The sequence below is a fragment of the Diadema antillarum genome, unplaced genomic scaffold, assembly GCF_040938485.1.
Source record: "Diadema antillarum isolate AM-2024a unplaced genomic scaffold, OU_Dant_1.0 seq00000644_RagTag, whole genome shotgun sequence".
NCBI lineage: Eukaryota > Metazoa > Echinodermata > Echinoidea > Diadematoida > Diadematidae > Diadema > Diadema antillarum.
In genome coordinates this window covers 360,527-375,397 of record NW_027271558.1, presented here as the reverse complement: position 1 = coordinate 375,397, position 14,871 = coordinate 360,527, and the positions used below count along the sequence as shown (strand labels likewise).

At 39.4% G+C, this 14,871-nt stretch overlaps 1 protein-coding gene across 1 annotated transcript; it reads left to right on the top strand.

Moving 5' to 3' along the window:
* Positions 1–287: 287 nt before the first annotated feature.
* On the top strand, positions 288–14,560 carry LOC139736416 (coiled-coil domain-containing protein 157-like). Its single transcript, XM_071647168.1, has 12 exons — positions 288–422; positions 1,589–1,698; positions 2,184–2,361; positions 2,686–3,469; positions 4,685–4,875; positions 5,508–5,684; positions 7,157–7,334; positions 8,375–8,511; positions 10,603–10,769; positions 11,595–11,752; positions 12,920–13,054; positions 14,358–14,560. The coding sequence occupies exons 1-12, from the start codon at positions 288–290 to the stop codon at positions 14,558–14,560; spliced, it is 2,553 nt and encodes an 850-aa protein (XP_071503269.1).
* Positions 14,561–14,871: the final 311 nt, after the last annotated feature.

Sequence of the window (14,871 nt, the reverse complement as noted above, 5' to 3'; positions counted from 1 at the left end):
TTGGATCATGTCACCATTGGATCATTAAATTTAAAAAAAAAATGCCTAGAATTTTGTATGATTAACAAAATGTTTGCCTCCTTTGTGAAGCTATGAATGTCAGTAAAATACTGAAGTAGAATGTAACTGTTAGTGTTGGAGCTACTGTAGTTGAATGTCACAAATAATTGATGCCATCACTTCAAACAAAGGAAACTGAGGTAAGACTCTAAGAGTGGGGCATATGAGTTGACTCTCTTTCTTATGCCCTGCGAATATTTTTCCCCCTTCACTTCAGAACGCTTACCATGGCACACATGCTGGGCAGCAAGTACTGTGTGGAGAGTCTCCACAGTGATGTGATGGATCTTCAGTCTGCTGTGGCTGACACTCTCTCTAGGGTGGGGCCTGTCAGGTATCCTTCTTGGAAATTTCCAGACAAGGTGAGAAAAACAGAAGAGATGTAGAAGGTCTAGTCTTTTGAAGAACGCTACTCTGCACTCCAGTTATAATGAATAGGGTTGCAGCAAAATTCATTACAAGTACTTGCAAAACGAAGCAAAAGTTCAGGTCCCACAATTATTTTCTAATCCCAGTTTAGCTTTCTATGAGCTGCTGCAGCAGGGATTACCCATTCAAGATTCAAGATAAACCTTTAAATACTTTATTGTTCAGCTATTACAAAATTTGATCTATGAAAGAAAACTGCCGGTCCCAAACTCTACGTTTTAAATATACATTGTATGGGAGTCATGTGTAAAATTAATCTCTTGACTGTCAGATTTGCTGTTTGTTGAATTATTGACATGATGCTACATGCTTTTCAATATTCCGTGTAGTCTAGCCAATATCAAATGAAGGGCACTTTTTGTCTCTCATTTACTCAAACTGCAGATAAAAACAAACAGCTGCAGTGAAATGGGCTTCAAGTCAGGTGTTTCTACCATTGCTGAAACGCTGTATTTGTATTTTGTACATCATACTATAAAACGAGGAATGTCCGTGTGCATTCTAATTTTGCGAATTTTGCGAGAGCCAGGATTCGCGAAATTAGAAAGCACACAAAAGTTCTTGTCTACACTACATGCATTGAGAATGCCAGTGGCGATTCACGAAAATTTCATGCCACGAATGTATCATGTTTTACAGTACATGTACAATGGTGTAGACATAATTGTAAACTATTGCTTGGCTAGTCAGGATAGCATGATGAAGGAAACATGGCCAAGATTAAAGTCTCATTGCACTGAGAGGGCTGCCAAGTCTTTCTGATTTTTCAGGGGACTCCTTGAAAAGTTTTAATCAAACACTAATGAAGACTCCTTAATATGATTTTATTTATTCATTTATTATTATAGTTTCACATATTGAGATACATGTGATACACTTTTATCTCTGTGACTGCTCCTTGGAATATCCATGATTTCAGTTTGTGCATGTTGGCAGCCGTGCAAATGGTACAAACCAGCAAAAGTTTCATTTGCTGTATATACTATACAATCATTTAATCTTTTTAGATCACATTCTGTGTGTCACAAATGTCAACACTAATGATGATTATTCAATTGCAATCCAGTCTCAATGCTTGTTCTCTGGTCCACTGTCACAGGTGTCCAGTGAAGTGGACATTGAGGAGTTGCTGCAGGATCACGCATTCTGTGAGGACGAAGAGGACAATCAGGTCTCCCATATCATCCTCTTTGAGCTGGTCATTGACAGGTCAGTTTCACAGTCAATTTGAGAAAGAGCCCCATATTGAAAACATTTGTGATATCAACTACAGTGTCCCTAGATAAAATATTTTACAGTAGAACTAGAGCTGTTGACAATATGTGTTTGCTCTCACAGACAATTTGCTCTGTGCAGGCATAGGTTTCATTGATTTAAATTGTTGTTTGAGCACATGCTTTAAAGAATTGATTGCTATATTATGGGGAAAAAAATCACAGTTTTGCAATCCACTAATGCAGAATCGTCAATCTTTTTTCTTGTTAATCTCAGTGTAATGATTGTAGCTGATGCCATGCAGTTTAGGGTCAGTGATATTCTTGTCATTGAATCATCCAGTGAAATTCAACTGAGTTCCATTTATACCCACAGAAATTCATATTTCCAGTACTTGTACTAAAGTTATGTTATGTAGCATCATGACTTCAGAAACCTGATGTCTTAAGTCTGTCCATCTCATTTTTGTTTCTCCCCAGGATGGTCTTGCTGTTGCAAAGTTTCACTCGGTTTGTGGAACAATTGATACAGGGCACTGTGGGGCGACCACCGACAGCAACCTCCATGGGTTCACAGATGTCCATTGGCCTCGTAGTCAAGAAGTTCTGGAACAAAATTGTGCAGCTGAACAACATCACACATAAGCTTCATACTGAGGTATGCACATCTACAATGTAGGAGGGAATAAAGAATGTGTCCTGGGGAAGAATGGTGGTCTTGAAGAAAGCTTCACTAACTTCTCGACTTAACAGAGTCTGTAAGCTGTAAAATACCGCATAAGTGAAAATGAAATCAACATGTTGTAGTAGTTGCAACATGGTCTGTATTACTTGTTACAAAAGTAAGGTACAACTTACTGCTTGGAGATGCAGTAATGTGTGATGTGCATGTGTTGCAGGGAATGAATATTATCTTTCTTTGCGTCATATGTCTGTCTTCTTTATTCTGTTTCTTAAAGTGATGTAACATTTTTCTTTCCAGAGCAAATCAAAAGGGAGCACCATCAACAAGCTTGAAGTCATCAATGCCGAGTTACAGGACCAAGTCCGCAGGACGATGCAATCAGCTAACCTGTCTAACCACCTCCTTGGCAGTCATGTGGGTTTTTTACCAGATGGGGACTCTGATGAACCAGGGTCACTATCCCCTGAGACATCAACCCTCTCCAAATCACAGGCTGCAGTCCTCACTCCACAGCCAGCGATATCCATAGACACTAGGACAGTATCTTCACAGACACATGAGACAGCGTTTGTACCATGTGAGGCCTGTGACAGAGTGCAGCTGTGCTTGAAGGAAGTAGGTGAGACCATCTCAGAGGTGTGCCGCTCACAGGGCATGCCATCATCCGTTGCTAGGCACCGCAAGATGCTGCCAGGAGATGTGATGTCTGCTGCGGACATTGCAAGGTGGGCTCTAGAGCAGGGCAAGGATCTGGATAAGATCAAAGACCACCTCACCAACCTGATGATGCAGATAGACCCACTGAAGGCTGAGTTTGAGGAAGCCAGGAATAGATGCCAGGAGCTGACAGAGAATGTGGCAAGCAGAGAAAGAGATCTCAAAAGTGCCAGGATGTCGCATGGATCAGAGATCAAACAGTTTGAGGCGAAGCTGAAGGAGATAGAGCGACAGCACGCCGAGTCCATCATGGTGGTCAAACGAAGTTATGAGGAGACGAGAAGTGGGAAGAAGAAGGCTGATGATGAATTGGTGAAACTCAAGAGAGAGCTACAGAGACAATACGCAGCACTCAAGGAATTAGGTAAAGCTGTACAGCTATTGAGCAGTTTAAAGGACAAGTTCACCTTCATAAACATAAGGATTGAGAGAATGTAGCAATATTAGTAGAACACATCATTGAAAGTTTGAGGAAAATCGGACAATCCCTTCAAAAGTTATGAATTTTTGAAGTTTTTGTGTAGTAACCGCTGGATGAGAAGACTACTGCAGTGTATGAATAACTTAGATGTCACATGCGTACAACAATACAAGGAAAATATAAAGAGAATTTCACAAAATTTCATCTTTTGAAAAAAAGTACACATTCCCTTGACTCGTTACCGACATATGTTATGGGTAATATTATTCCCCCTGCCTTTAGAAAGAGGCAAGTCAAGTGGTCTTTTATTATACGAAAAAAGTGAAAATATGTTGAATTTTCTTTATATTTTCTTTATACTGTTGTACGCATATGACTCACAGGCTGTAGTAGTCTCCTCATCCAGCGGTTCCAACACAAAAATCTTAAAAATTCATAACTTTTGCATCGATTGTCCAATTTTCCTCAAACTTTCACTGATGTGCTCTACTTATATTGCTGCATTTTCTCAACCCTTATTTTTATGAAGGTGAACTTGTCCTTTAATGTGATTTAAGTACAATCACAGCATTTGATCATATGTCACATCTTCTTTGTACGGGATCTGGTTCTTAAAATCAGCATCAATGTCATATAGTGTAGAGGGTTGTTCTGTACTAACAATCTTCAATTGTATGTGAAATTTTCTTTAAATCCTATGTTGTTAGTGTTGCTTCACTTTTACATAGTTAAGTAAATATTTTTCAATGAAATTCCGACATTTGATATTTGATTATAAAGAACACAGAATGTTAGAGATCTTTGTTTTTTTACATGACGACATATCAAGGAAGAAATCAGATGGTGTATCTGAAAATACATTTTTATCATAGCAATTGTGTGCTTATGTAATATTTGCCTTGTGCAATCTAGTAATTTGGTAAATGTATTCAACGTTTTATGGACATCTTTCTGTCAAGGGATGTCTACCAGAAAGCCTGTCCAGGGCCTACCTAAGGCTTGCCAAACAAAGCAGCACCTAGTGCATGCAAACTGGGTTCCAAATATTGAAATGTAGGTCTTAGTGACACAGGAATTAATGTGTTAAGCAGTTCACAGGGACAAATGGATAAGTTTAACACATTAGTAAACTGGCCTGTTACATTACTGTTGACCCAGAGGGTGTGAAAGAAGAGCTGAGTCAGACACTGGACACGAGTGTGGTCAACCAAGCAGCCATCACCCGGCTGGAGAGTCAGGTCGGTCAGCTCAGTCTGCAACTGACCGAGACCCGGGAGCAACTGACCGAGTCCAGCCGACAGCTGGGCAAGGAGCAGGCCAAGAACCGCAGCATTGACAAACACGGAGAGGTGAGTTTGAACAGGGCGTCACACTGATTTTTTCTCACAAATCATTCCATATCAATCTTTAATGGTAGTAGATGGCCTGTTATTACTTATGTATCTCCCCAGGTGGATATATCCTTTACTGTTTCTTTGTGTTAATGAATATGCACCATGAGAATTTCTTCTTGTTTGTTCTTTGATTTAGTAATTGCAACTGGCACAGTGCAGCTTAAATGTTAACATAGGTATTTAAGCAGGCTTGTAATGCTCATTTTTTTTTCTACAGCAGTCATTGGATGAGTGTAGATACCACAGTAGTGTGTAGCACATTTCTGACAACACAATTTCCCTAAATTGTGATGATGTGGCTGAATCTTAATCAAATTTCTTGAGATGCCCATGACTTGTTTTAATCCCCCATGACCAAAGTCCAAATTTCATCGGGTGGAACATCACATCATTACTAATGTTATTACAGTCTAATTGACCATCATGAATTTTACTGTTGGAGGAAGATATTGAGAGCTATAATTACCATTGACACGTTTGTCCTTTGACATTATTATTGTTTGGTATAAACTGGAAGCAAACGGTGTGTTAATGAAGTCAAAAGATGTTACACTGTTGTCATCCTCCTGTGTACCTCCACCTCTCAGGCCCTCCAGAGCAAGCATGATGCCCTGGTGCAGCGGGTCGATGAGCTGGACCAAGAATGCCAGGACCTGAGAGATGCTGTGGCTGATGCTGAAGATGGCAAGGAGGAGGTGGTAGAGCAACTCAAGGCAACTCAGGAGGAGTTGCAGGGGTTGCAGGAAGAGCTGCAGACACAGACGGTATGATGGTGTGGGTGTGAAGAGCGATATTAGGTTAATGGTTGAGGGGGTGGCACAGCATTTACTCCTGCGACTATTGCTCCGGTCATGTTTTCTCCAAGGACTGAGGGTTAGGGTTGTGATAGGGTTTTATGTTTAATTTGATGTGAGGATTAGGGTTAGGGTTAGGGTTATGTTTGTAGGTAGAATATATGTTCGGGTTAGCATGTACATATTTCATGGGAGTGATTGTTGTAAGAGCAAATGTCATGGAACGGGTTAAGGCAGTTGTGGTGATAATGATGGTGATGGTGGTGGGTGTTGTTAAAGTGATAGATTTAGTATTGCTGGGTTGAGGTGGTGGTGATTTTGGTAGTAGTCTCAACCCTAACTGCACTGGGGGGGGGGGGGCCTCGGAGGCCCCCCCCCCTCCATACTTTTGGCGATTGCATCGCGACCGCTGGGAATTTCCGATTCTCGCTTCATGACTTTTTCCCCTGAAGTCTTGCGCACATTTTGATACCACATTTGTCCATATCAGACCTACCTAGGGGGTGTTATGGGCCAATTAGTATGCACGTGTCATTAAAACGGCTAATCGCTGCATATATTTGTGTACAGTTACATACTGTCAATAGACCATGGCTTGCATTACTTTATAAATTTTGCTCAGGAACTGGTTTCCCACTTGGTTCATGCTTCTATATTGTTCTGAAATAAATTGGGCAAAGTTTAGAAACAATGATATACATAAGGAATAGAAACAATACAAAACATAACAAAAAAGTTGGTTTTTTTTCTCGTTTTTTTTTTTTTCTCTCTCTGATTTATTTCACATTTGGGAAACATTATTCTTCATTATTACACAGTTTTCATGTAATTTTGTACTTGTTTAGGCTGAAATTATGAAAATATCCCCCAAATGCATAAAATACGCATTATGAATGATTAATTAGCTAATTATGCAAAAATGTGCATAATTGATTAAAATAAATTACACCATCAGATTCAGCACGCAAAGATCTATCAGCATGCAAATTTTCAAGTTCATCAGACATTGCGTTTCCGAGATCAATGGGGGGGCCTCCCAGGCCCCCCCCCCTCCCCCCCCCCCCCCCCCCCCCCCCAGTATTTTCATGGAGCCAAATAGCCCAGTACAGTAAGGGTTAAAAGTGGTGGTTGAGGTAGTGGATATGATGCCATGATTTAAAGATAAAATACTGTTCTGGTTTGAGACTAAAGTTGAGAGAGTGATATTGATTGTTGTTGTACTGTGAACAGTTGTCATAATTGCGGTGGTTGTGGTAATAATGGTTGTACCAGATAGCTTGAATTTAGGGAATGGGTTGATGTTAAAGCAGCTGTTTCAAACTTAGAAAAAAAAAAAATGGATGGTGAAAGTAATGATAATGATCGTGTGATATGCTTCTGTGAAAATTCTGTAATTCTTCAGTCCTCATATGCAATGTGTGATTATGCTACTTTTCCTCCAGAATTTAGTCACATCCATCAAAGAAGAGAAGGAGTTTCTGGAGAGTTCAGTTGGAGATCTTCAGACCATGATTCTAGCTCTAGAAGAACAGGTGAATGAGTCAAAGGAACGTGAGCGGCTACTAGTTATCTATCCAGACTCCAACCCTGGTTTGGTTCCTGCAACGAAGAGAGCAGACGGTGAGTGAACCACAAACCATTCTGGAACAGTGAACTTTCTTTTTACACTCAACTTAGAAACACCCAATCACATGTCTTCATTTTGATTCACATCAGTTTAAGACAAAAATATCTTACATTGTAGGGTTAGCCTTCCCGTAGCACACATGTGGTTGGTAATCAGGAATACCAACATGAACTACCTTGTTACTAGCAGTAACTTGATTGCATACAATATCAGTGGCCTGTTCAGGCCAGAACTAGGATTCTTATGGGAGGGTTCAGAATTAGAAAAAGTGGACCTTTTAGTTCGTTTATTTTCCACATTAAAGAAAAATAATAAAATCTGTGCGCCTCTGGGTTTAATCAGCTGACAAGCCCCCCCCAAAAAAACAAAAAAAATAAGGCTCCTGAGTGATTTTCTGGTACCACTACAATCTCCTCACAAAGATGGTTTCTTGGTTCTTTAACAAAAATTAAAAGGGGTGCACTCTTCTTCTTTATTTTTGCTTTAATTTTATTTTTTTCTATTTTATTTATTCATTTTTTTTTTGCTGCTGCTGCTGCTGGCAACCCCTGATGCCTTCCAGACTGAGAGAGTTTGGTAGAAAACCAAGAGGAAAAGGAAGAGGGAGAGATAGAATTATAAAAAATAAACAATTCTAACACATATTTAAGTAAGAGAGAGAGAGAGACCAGAGAGAGAAAGAAAGAAAAAAAAAGATGCCAACATGTACCACTTCAAGTGTTTCTATGGATTCTGCTAATCGGACCCTAAGTGAAAGAGCATTTCAGATAGATGTGGCTGCTGAAATGAAAGCCTTTTCTCCAAGAGTTTAGATCATTCTTTGGACTGTTAATTGTTTACTTTATGGAAGCTTCTTCCAGGAATGTAGATAATTATCCTCAAACAAGGTTTTGCAAGTATTGTGGATCTAAAGAATGTACTTCTTTCCACTCATGGAGCAGAATTCTAAGCTCTATTCTGTTGATAGTCTTATCTCTGGGTATGTAAGGGTTAAGAATTCATGTTTCCTGTTCGTGGATCCTACCTCTCACAGGAGACAGCGCCAGTGACCTGGGTCAGCAGGTTCAGGTCAATAACCTCCGCATCCAGATCCTGGAGGAGCAAAACGGTCTCCTGCGTAAGAACATTGACAAGCTTCTGGATGGCCCACCCCAGGGACCAGCCCAAGAGGTGAGGGGAACTACCGGCTTGGTAGAATGATGTAGCAGGTCCATGACGTCATAGGGGTGTTTCACAAAGCTGTTCTTAAAGTTACGAACGACTTAAGAACGACTGTTGATCAGTTTTTATGTGCTATGCTTATCAGAATTTCAATAATCAGGGAGGTGAGTCACCTTCCTGCAACAATTTAGCACAAGAATACCAGTCATTCTTAAGTTGTTTGTAACTTTTAGAACAGCTTTATGAACCATCCCCCCCTGGTTGCAGGTTTTGTAAATTGACTATATTGAGCTCCATTAAATGCAGTTAACTTATGTATGAACTGCCAAGTTTAGACCTTTGTATGTTCCGGTATCAATCTGATGTGTAAAGAAAGTTTCTCTGCTGATATTAATTTACCCTCATTCTGTGTGATAGAGAAACAATAATTACAATCAAGATAGGATGGGTTGTGACAGAACATTACATACATACACATGTAGGAATCTGATTCCTCCTCTTTGGCAGAGATTTGTACATTCCACAGTTGTACAGTGAAATTACTTTACCATAATCACAGTCATTGCAAAGCTACTTGTAAAGAGGGGAAAAGGAACATGCATTCAATTTGAATTAAAGTTTGGAACTGGAAATTGTATTTACTCACTTAGAATATTTTTTTTTCTGCACCTGCTATTGTCTATTTATTTAGGAATTGTATAGTTTCAAAAGATTACTTTGAATCTCCGTAGAGTATGTATCTTTTCTTCATAAAATCCAAATATTGCAAGCACAATTCGTTTGTATCAGGACCTTATCATATTATGGTAGAAAACGACTGTGCAACCTGACCTGCATCTCAGATACAAACTTCCCTGATTACCGGTTATGTCATCTGCATGTACCTTATTCATTCTTTGTGTGCACCTGTGTTACACAGTGTTTAGGATACACATAGGTGCATGGAGTGTGAACTTTCTAGTATTACTGTAAAGGTGGTTTCTTTCTCGGTTGTTTTATTTTCGTGCTTTTCGCGCTTTGAGGTTGAACCGCAATTTAACAGCACGCGAAAATGTTTTGAACTCGTCGCTTGTACAACGATATCATTACCGACCGCGAATTTAAACACACGCGAAAAAGTCCGCACCGATGGAAACCGCGAAAGTTTCTGTAGGCGAAAGAAACCACTTTTACAGTAGCTGCTCCTCAATTAACACCTTTAGAATTTGATCACTGGTAAAAGATGAAAGAATGATTGCATTGTCATACTTAAAGGACAAGTTCACCTTCATAAACATAAGGATTGAGAAAATGCAACAATATTAGTAGAACACATCAGTGAAAGTTTGAGGAAAATTGGACAATCGATGCAAAAGTTATGAATTTTTAAATTTTTGTGTTGGAACCGCTGGATGAGGAGACTACTACAGCTTGTGAGTCATATGCGTACAACAGTATAAAGAAAATATAAAAGAAAATTCAACATATTTTCACTTTTTTCGCATAATAAAAGAGAAATTGACTTGCCTCTTTCTAAAGGCAGGGGGAATAATATTACCCATAACATTTATCGGTAACGAGTCAGGGGAATGTGTACTTTTTTCAAAAGATGGAATTTTGTGAAATTCTCTTTATATTTTCCTTATATTGTTGTACGCATGTGACATCTAAGTTATTCATACACTGCAGTAGTCTTCTCATCCAGCGGGTACTGCACAAAAACTTCAAAAATTCATAGCTTTTGAACGGATTGTCTGATTTTCCTCAAACTTTCAATGATGTGTTCTACTAATATTGCTACATTCTCTCAATCCTTATGTTTATGAAGGTGAACTTGTCCTTTAACATCATGGGAGCTATTTCTATGTTGTTAAACAAATAATGCTTCATAGCTTGTGCCATGTTTGGATGGTGATGAAATGGTATAAGTTCACTCATTTCCAGGCAGAATAAGTAATATATGAATATACATATTTTTTTTCTTTTTCTTTTTTTTTTCATGACAATCTTTGCGCATTATCCCTTGTTTATTAAAGTCATAAAAATTTTATCTTCTCTCTCATTTTCCTTTGTAAAATGTTAACACACCATGCCCCACCCCCACTTTGAATGATTTTTCAGATGTCTGGTCCGGCAATCCCTCTCTGGCAGAAGGATTCACTGCAGCATGCAAAGCAAGCAGCCAGCAGTAACAACAACAGCAATGTGGACAAGAGGTCACACAGGTCACCAAGGTCACCAAGAGGTCAAACAGAACCTGTCCATTCCAATGGTCACTATAACATGCAGTGAGTGGCCAACTCAGATTATTGGTGGCTGTCTCTTGTCTTTGATGAAAAGTCAGTTAGACCATGGACCTACTACATATGGACTCTCATCATTTCATTAATAATTAATGCATGCCTCTGTCTATGTCAAGAGTGTCACAAAAACATTTTTTAACATTCTTCCCTGCATTGATGTTATGATCTCTGCCGCTGGCAAGCCAGAGCAAAACACGGTGCTGCTTTGAAAACTCTATAAACCAAATGTGCAGAAGATAATAACTGTCGTAAATAAAAAAAAATACATGTGCAATAATTTAATTGTGGCGTGTATCAGCATTTCACTGCTCTGATATCGTCATTGGCAAAATGCAGGTACTTGCAGGTACATACAGGTACTCTCCTACTTCAAAGCGTTTGAATTTGTAGAAAGTCCATTTGTTAGTAGGTCCATACGGTTAGACATTAGAGTAAAGATGTGAAAAGGATTGATTATGATGACACCATTAATTCAATGGTGTATCAAGTATTTCGTGTTAAAGAGAGGAGTCAGCAGTCTTGACTCAAACATTCGAAGCATAACAGCATTTAGCTGTTTGAAATATTGTTAGTAAAATGTAATCCAATATTAGTCATATACTCCTTGACAAGTGCGCAGTGATGTGTTTCAATCTTAATAGGGAGGGAGAGAGAACATCTAGAAGAGAGAGAGGTAGTGAGTTAATGCCTAAGAAAACTATGGTATCAATAGATGTTTTCTAGTGCAAGAGTAAGGAGAACAGTGGTGAGATGGAATATACCCAAAGTCAACTGGTTGCCATGGTTTTGTTATCTCTTCTCTGGTTCCAGTGAGCATCTCAGTGAGGAGGAGGTTATTAAAAAGTATGTGGGTCAAGGTGGGAAGAATCGTCAATTCAGCCCAGCATCGGATGAGGCTTCAAACTACCACATTCCTCCCAGACCTCCATCTAGGAAAGGAGTCAGGGACAAGACCAGACCAAAGTCAGGTTGGTGTCTTCCTTCTTTTCATTTACCACATTTTACTGATGTTTCATTAAAAGGAGAAGTCCAGAGGATATTCATAATTCCACATCATGTCATACATAAATCAACATCTCTATGTAGGCCCTATAGATTTGTAGAATCTATTGTGGTCCTTGAGCAGCGAAAGCAGTATTCTAAAAACCCAAAACAAATTACATTGAACAACTAAAAAAGCACTCTCAGAGCGCAGACCTCCGCCAAGCATGCAGCTCATTTCCACCACTGATCTTGTTCTTCCATAGAGATATCAGTGATTTCCACCCATACGTCGTATTGTGTGCTGAAAGTCGCCCGATTTCCTGATATAGAAGCCTTTGTTACATCATAAACCCTCAGCTGCATGGCGCGCCTCGCCCTAGCATAAACTAGAGCACGCACTTTAGTGCATGCATGCAAACCTCAAATACGCGCAGCCTGAACTCCCAAGTTCATTGACCCTACCTGCCAAAATATCAAAAATCCTTCATAAATTCCCAAAAAATTCTCGGATTACTACCAAAAGTTAATCATTTGTTACTTGTGTCATTCTCAACCTTTCCTGCAAGTTCCATTCCAATCCGTTAACTACTTTTTGAGTTACTTTGCACACAGACAAACAAACACACAAACCAACGGTAACGAAAACATAACCTGCTCCCTTGGCGGAGGTAATAATGATAACATAGGAGGCTCACATGTTTCAGAAATGTAGCAATGTAATTTCATTACAAGTTAACCAGTGTAGAATTTATGCGTGCTTTTGTATTTTGTTCCGCTTCTGTGAGCCCCCACTCATGTATTCTTATGCTGAGGTTGCTATGTCTCATCCTTGTTCATTGTGATATGTGATAAATTTTGAAACCATTCTTATTTCTCATTCCAATGACTATAAATTCTGAAACTCTGTACCCAGTATAACCAATTTAGAGTGGTTCAAATGTGAAAGTCAGAATATCATCCGGAGGTCTCCTATGAAATTTTACACCATCAAATTGTGCAAAAGCATGATTAGTGAGAATCATGTATCTTTTCTTCATTTTGTGACATGCTATTGTGAAATGTTCTGAGATGCAAGAAGTATTTTTGTACTTAAAATATAAAATCTGAGCGTTTATGGAAAATGACCATGTCTTTGTTTTCCTGATGTACAGCAAAACGAACTTCAAGTAAGAGTGGTGTCAACGTTGGGCGCCTCACTGGACCAACAAACTCTAGTCTTCATGCCTACCGCATCCTGAAGAGCAGTGGTGCCATTAAAACTCAGACAGCTGTGATGGAGAAGGATGGTGAGTTCTTCTCTCTCATCAAGGCAGTTCTTTCCTGGTGTGTGCCATATATTATATAATAGCCAGGTTAGCCATGGCCAAACCCTGTGTAACTTCTGTCTGACCACAGGCCTCAACCACCGACCATTATTAGATCCCCAGGAAGAGATTTTTTTTTTTTTTAATATATATATTCATTACAGAAACAGGCGTCTCCATAGTGGACCACCATAACTCTCCAGAAATGCATTTGTATGAGCAGTCTGCTGTAAGCACGTGCCGCAGACACTTCTCCAATTAATTCTCTCTCTCTCTATCTCACAACACGCAGAGTGTATCAACTTCCATGTTATAACAGGTCACTTCGGTGTGGTCAAAGGAAGCAAGCAGCAAGTCAATCAAGGCTGAGCTATGTATCTTGAATCTGGCACGCTCTTCTCCCAAATAAAGATTAAAGCAGAAATATATATAATTTTGAAAGATGTTGGTTTGCTCCAGTCATTAAAAAGGACAGATACAATAAATTCCTCTACCCAAATACTTCTTTTTGTCATTTCCTTTCTTGTATCATGATAGAGTAGAATACCCTTTCCAGTGATTTAGGCTCAGATTTTGCTTGAACAGGCAGTCTATTTTGTAGACATGTATCAAGGATGAAAAGCACTTCTGCATGATGGATTTATTAATTAATTTATTCATTTATTTTATTTATTTTTTCTTGTGGGGGGGGGGGGAGGCAGTTATACATGTAGATCATCAGGCTTTATACCACAAGCAATATTCAAGGTTATATCCTCTCACACAAGTCTCAATTTGTGTCATATGTCACACACAAGAGTTATTGGTTGTTGAATCATGTTGCAGGAATCAGTATCATTTACCACCCTTTTACACATGGCCAAAATCTGTCATACAGCTGCAAGCTATGCATTTTAAATCTCTAAACTGCACCTGCCCAAACAATGACCCCAAGCACCCGAGTGTGCACACCTTGTATGGCAAGTTGCATCGCAAGATTGTGTTCTGATTGTGTTCTGATTGTGCATAGCAGTATAACTTCTCTAATTTTCTCTTTTGTTTGAAATATCAATGTGTGTACACATCTGCATTACCCTTGCCCATGTTTATTCACAGTAATTTCATACTGCTGTTGTGATACAAAGTTTTGCTCTCTATTATTGCTTGCACAGTGGTCATCTGATTGCATAATGTCAGTTATCTTTGGAGCAATCATATGAAACTTACCATTTTTCAGGAATCATTTTAGCAATGGAAGTGATATCGACTTACCTTTACATTCCTTGTTTGTCTGTTTGATTCTTAGGGCCTGATTTCTTTGTAGGCAGTAGACCCCCTGCTAAAAATCAGACTGCATGGAAAACACCTGACCCAGGTCAAAGGTCAGAGGGCACACAGTCTCGGAACAGCCATTATGAACCAGTGGACACATACATCTGCCATCAGTGTGACAAGATGTACAACAACAAGAGAGATCTGGAGATTCACCAGTCTTATTGCTATCCTTGACAAATAGACATGAAGGTTCACCAGTCTTACTACTATCCCTAACAAATAGATGGAGGTGATTCACCAGTGTTACTGCTATCCTTGACTAATAGGGTGCGTTCGAGCGCTCTAAAGCGAACCAAAGCGAACTGAACTAAAGCGTACCGTACCGTACTGTGCCAGCTTGGGAGCGTTCGAAAGCTCTGTGGAGAAAGCGTACCTCTCGAGTTATTTTTAGAAAAGGTCACGCTTGTTTGTAGCGAGAAGGTCATTCACCTTGCGCTTGACCTACTTACAGCTGCCCCGAACAAAGAGAATTATGTTTTTGCATT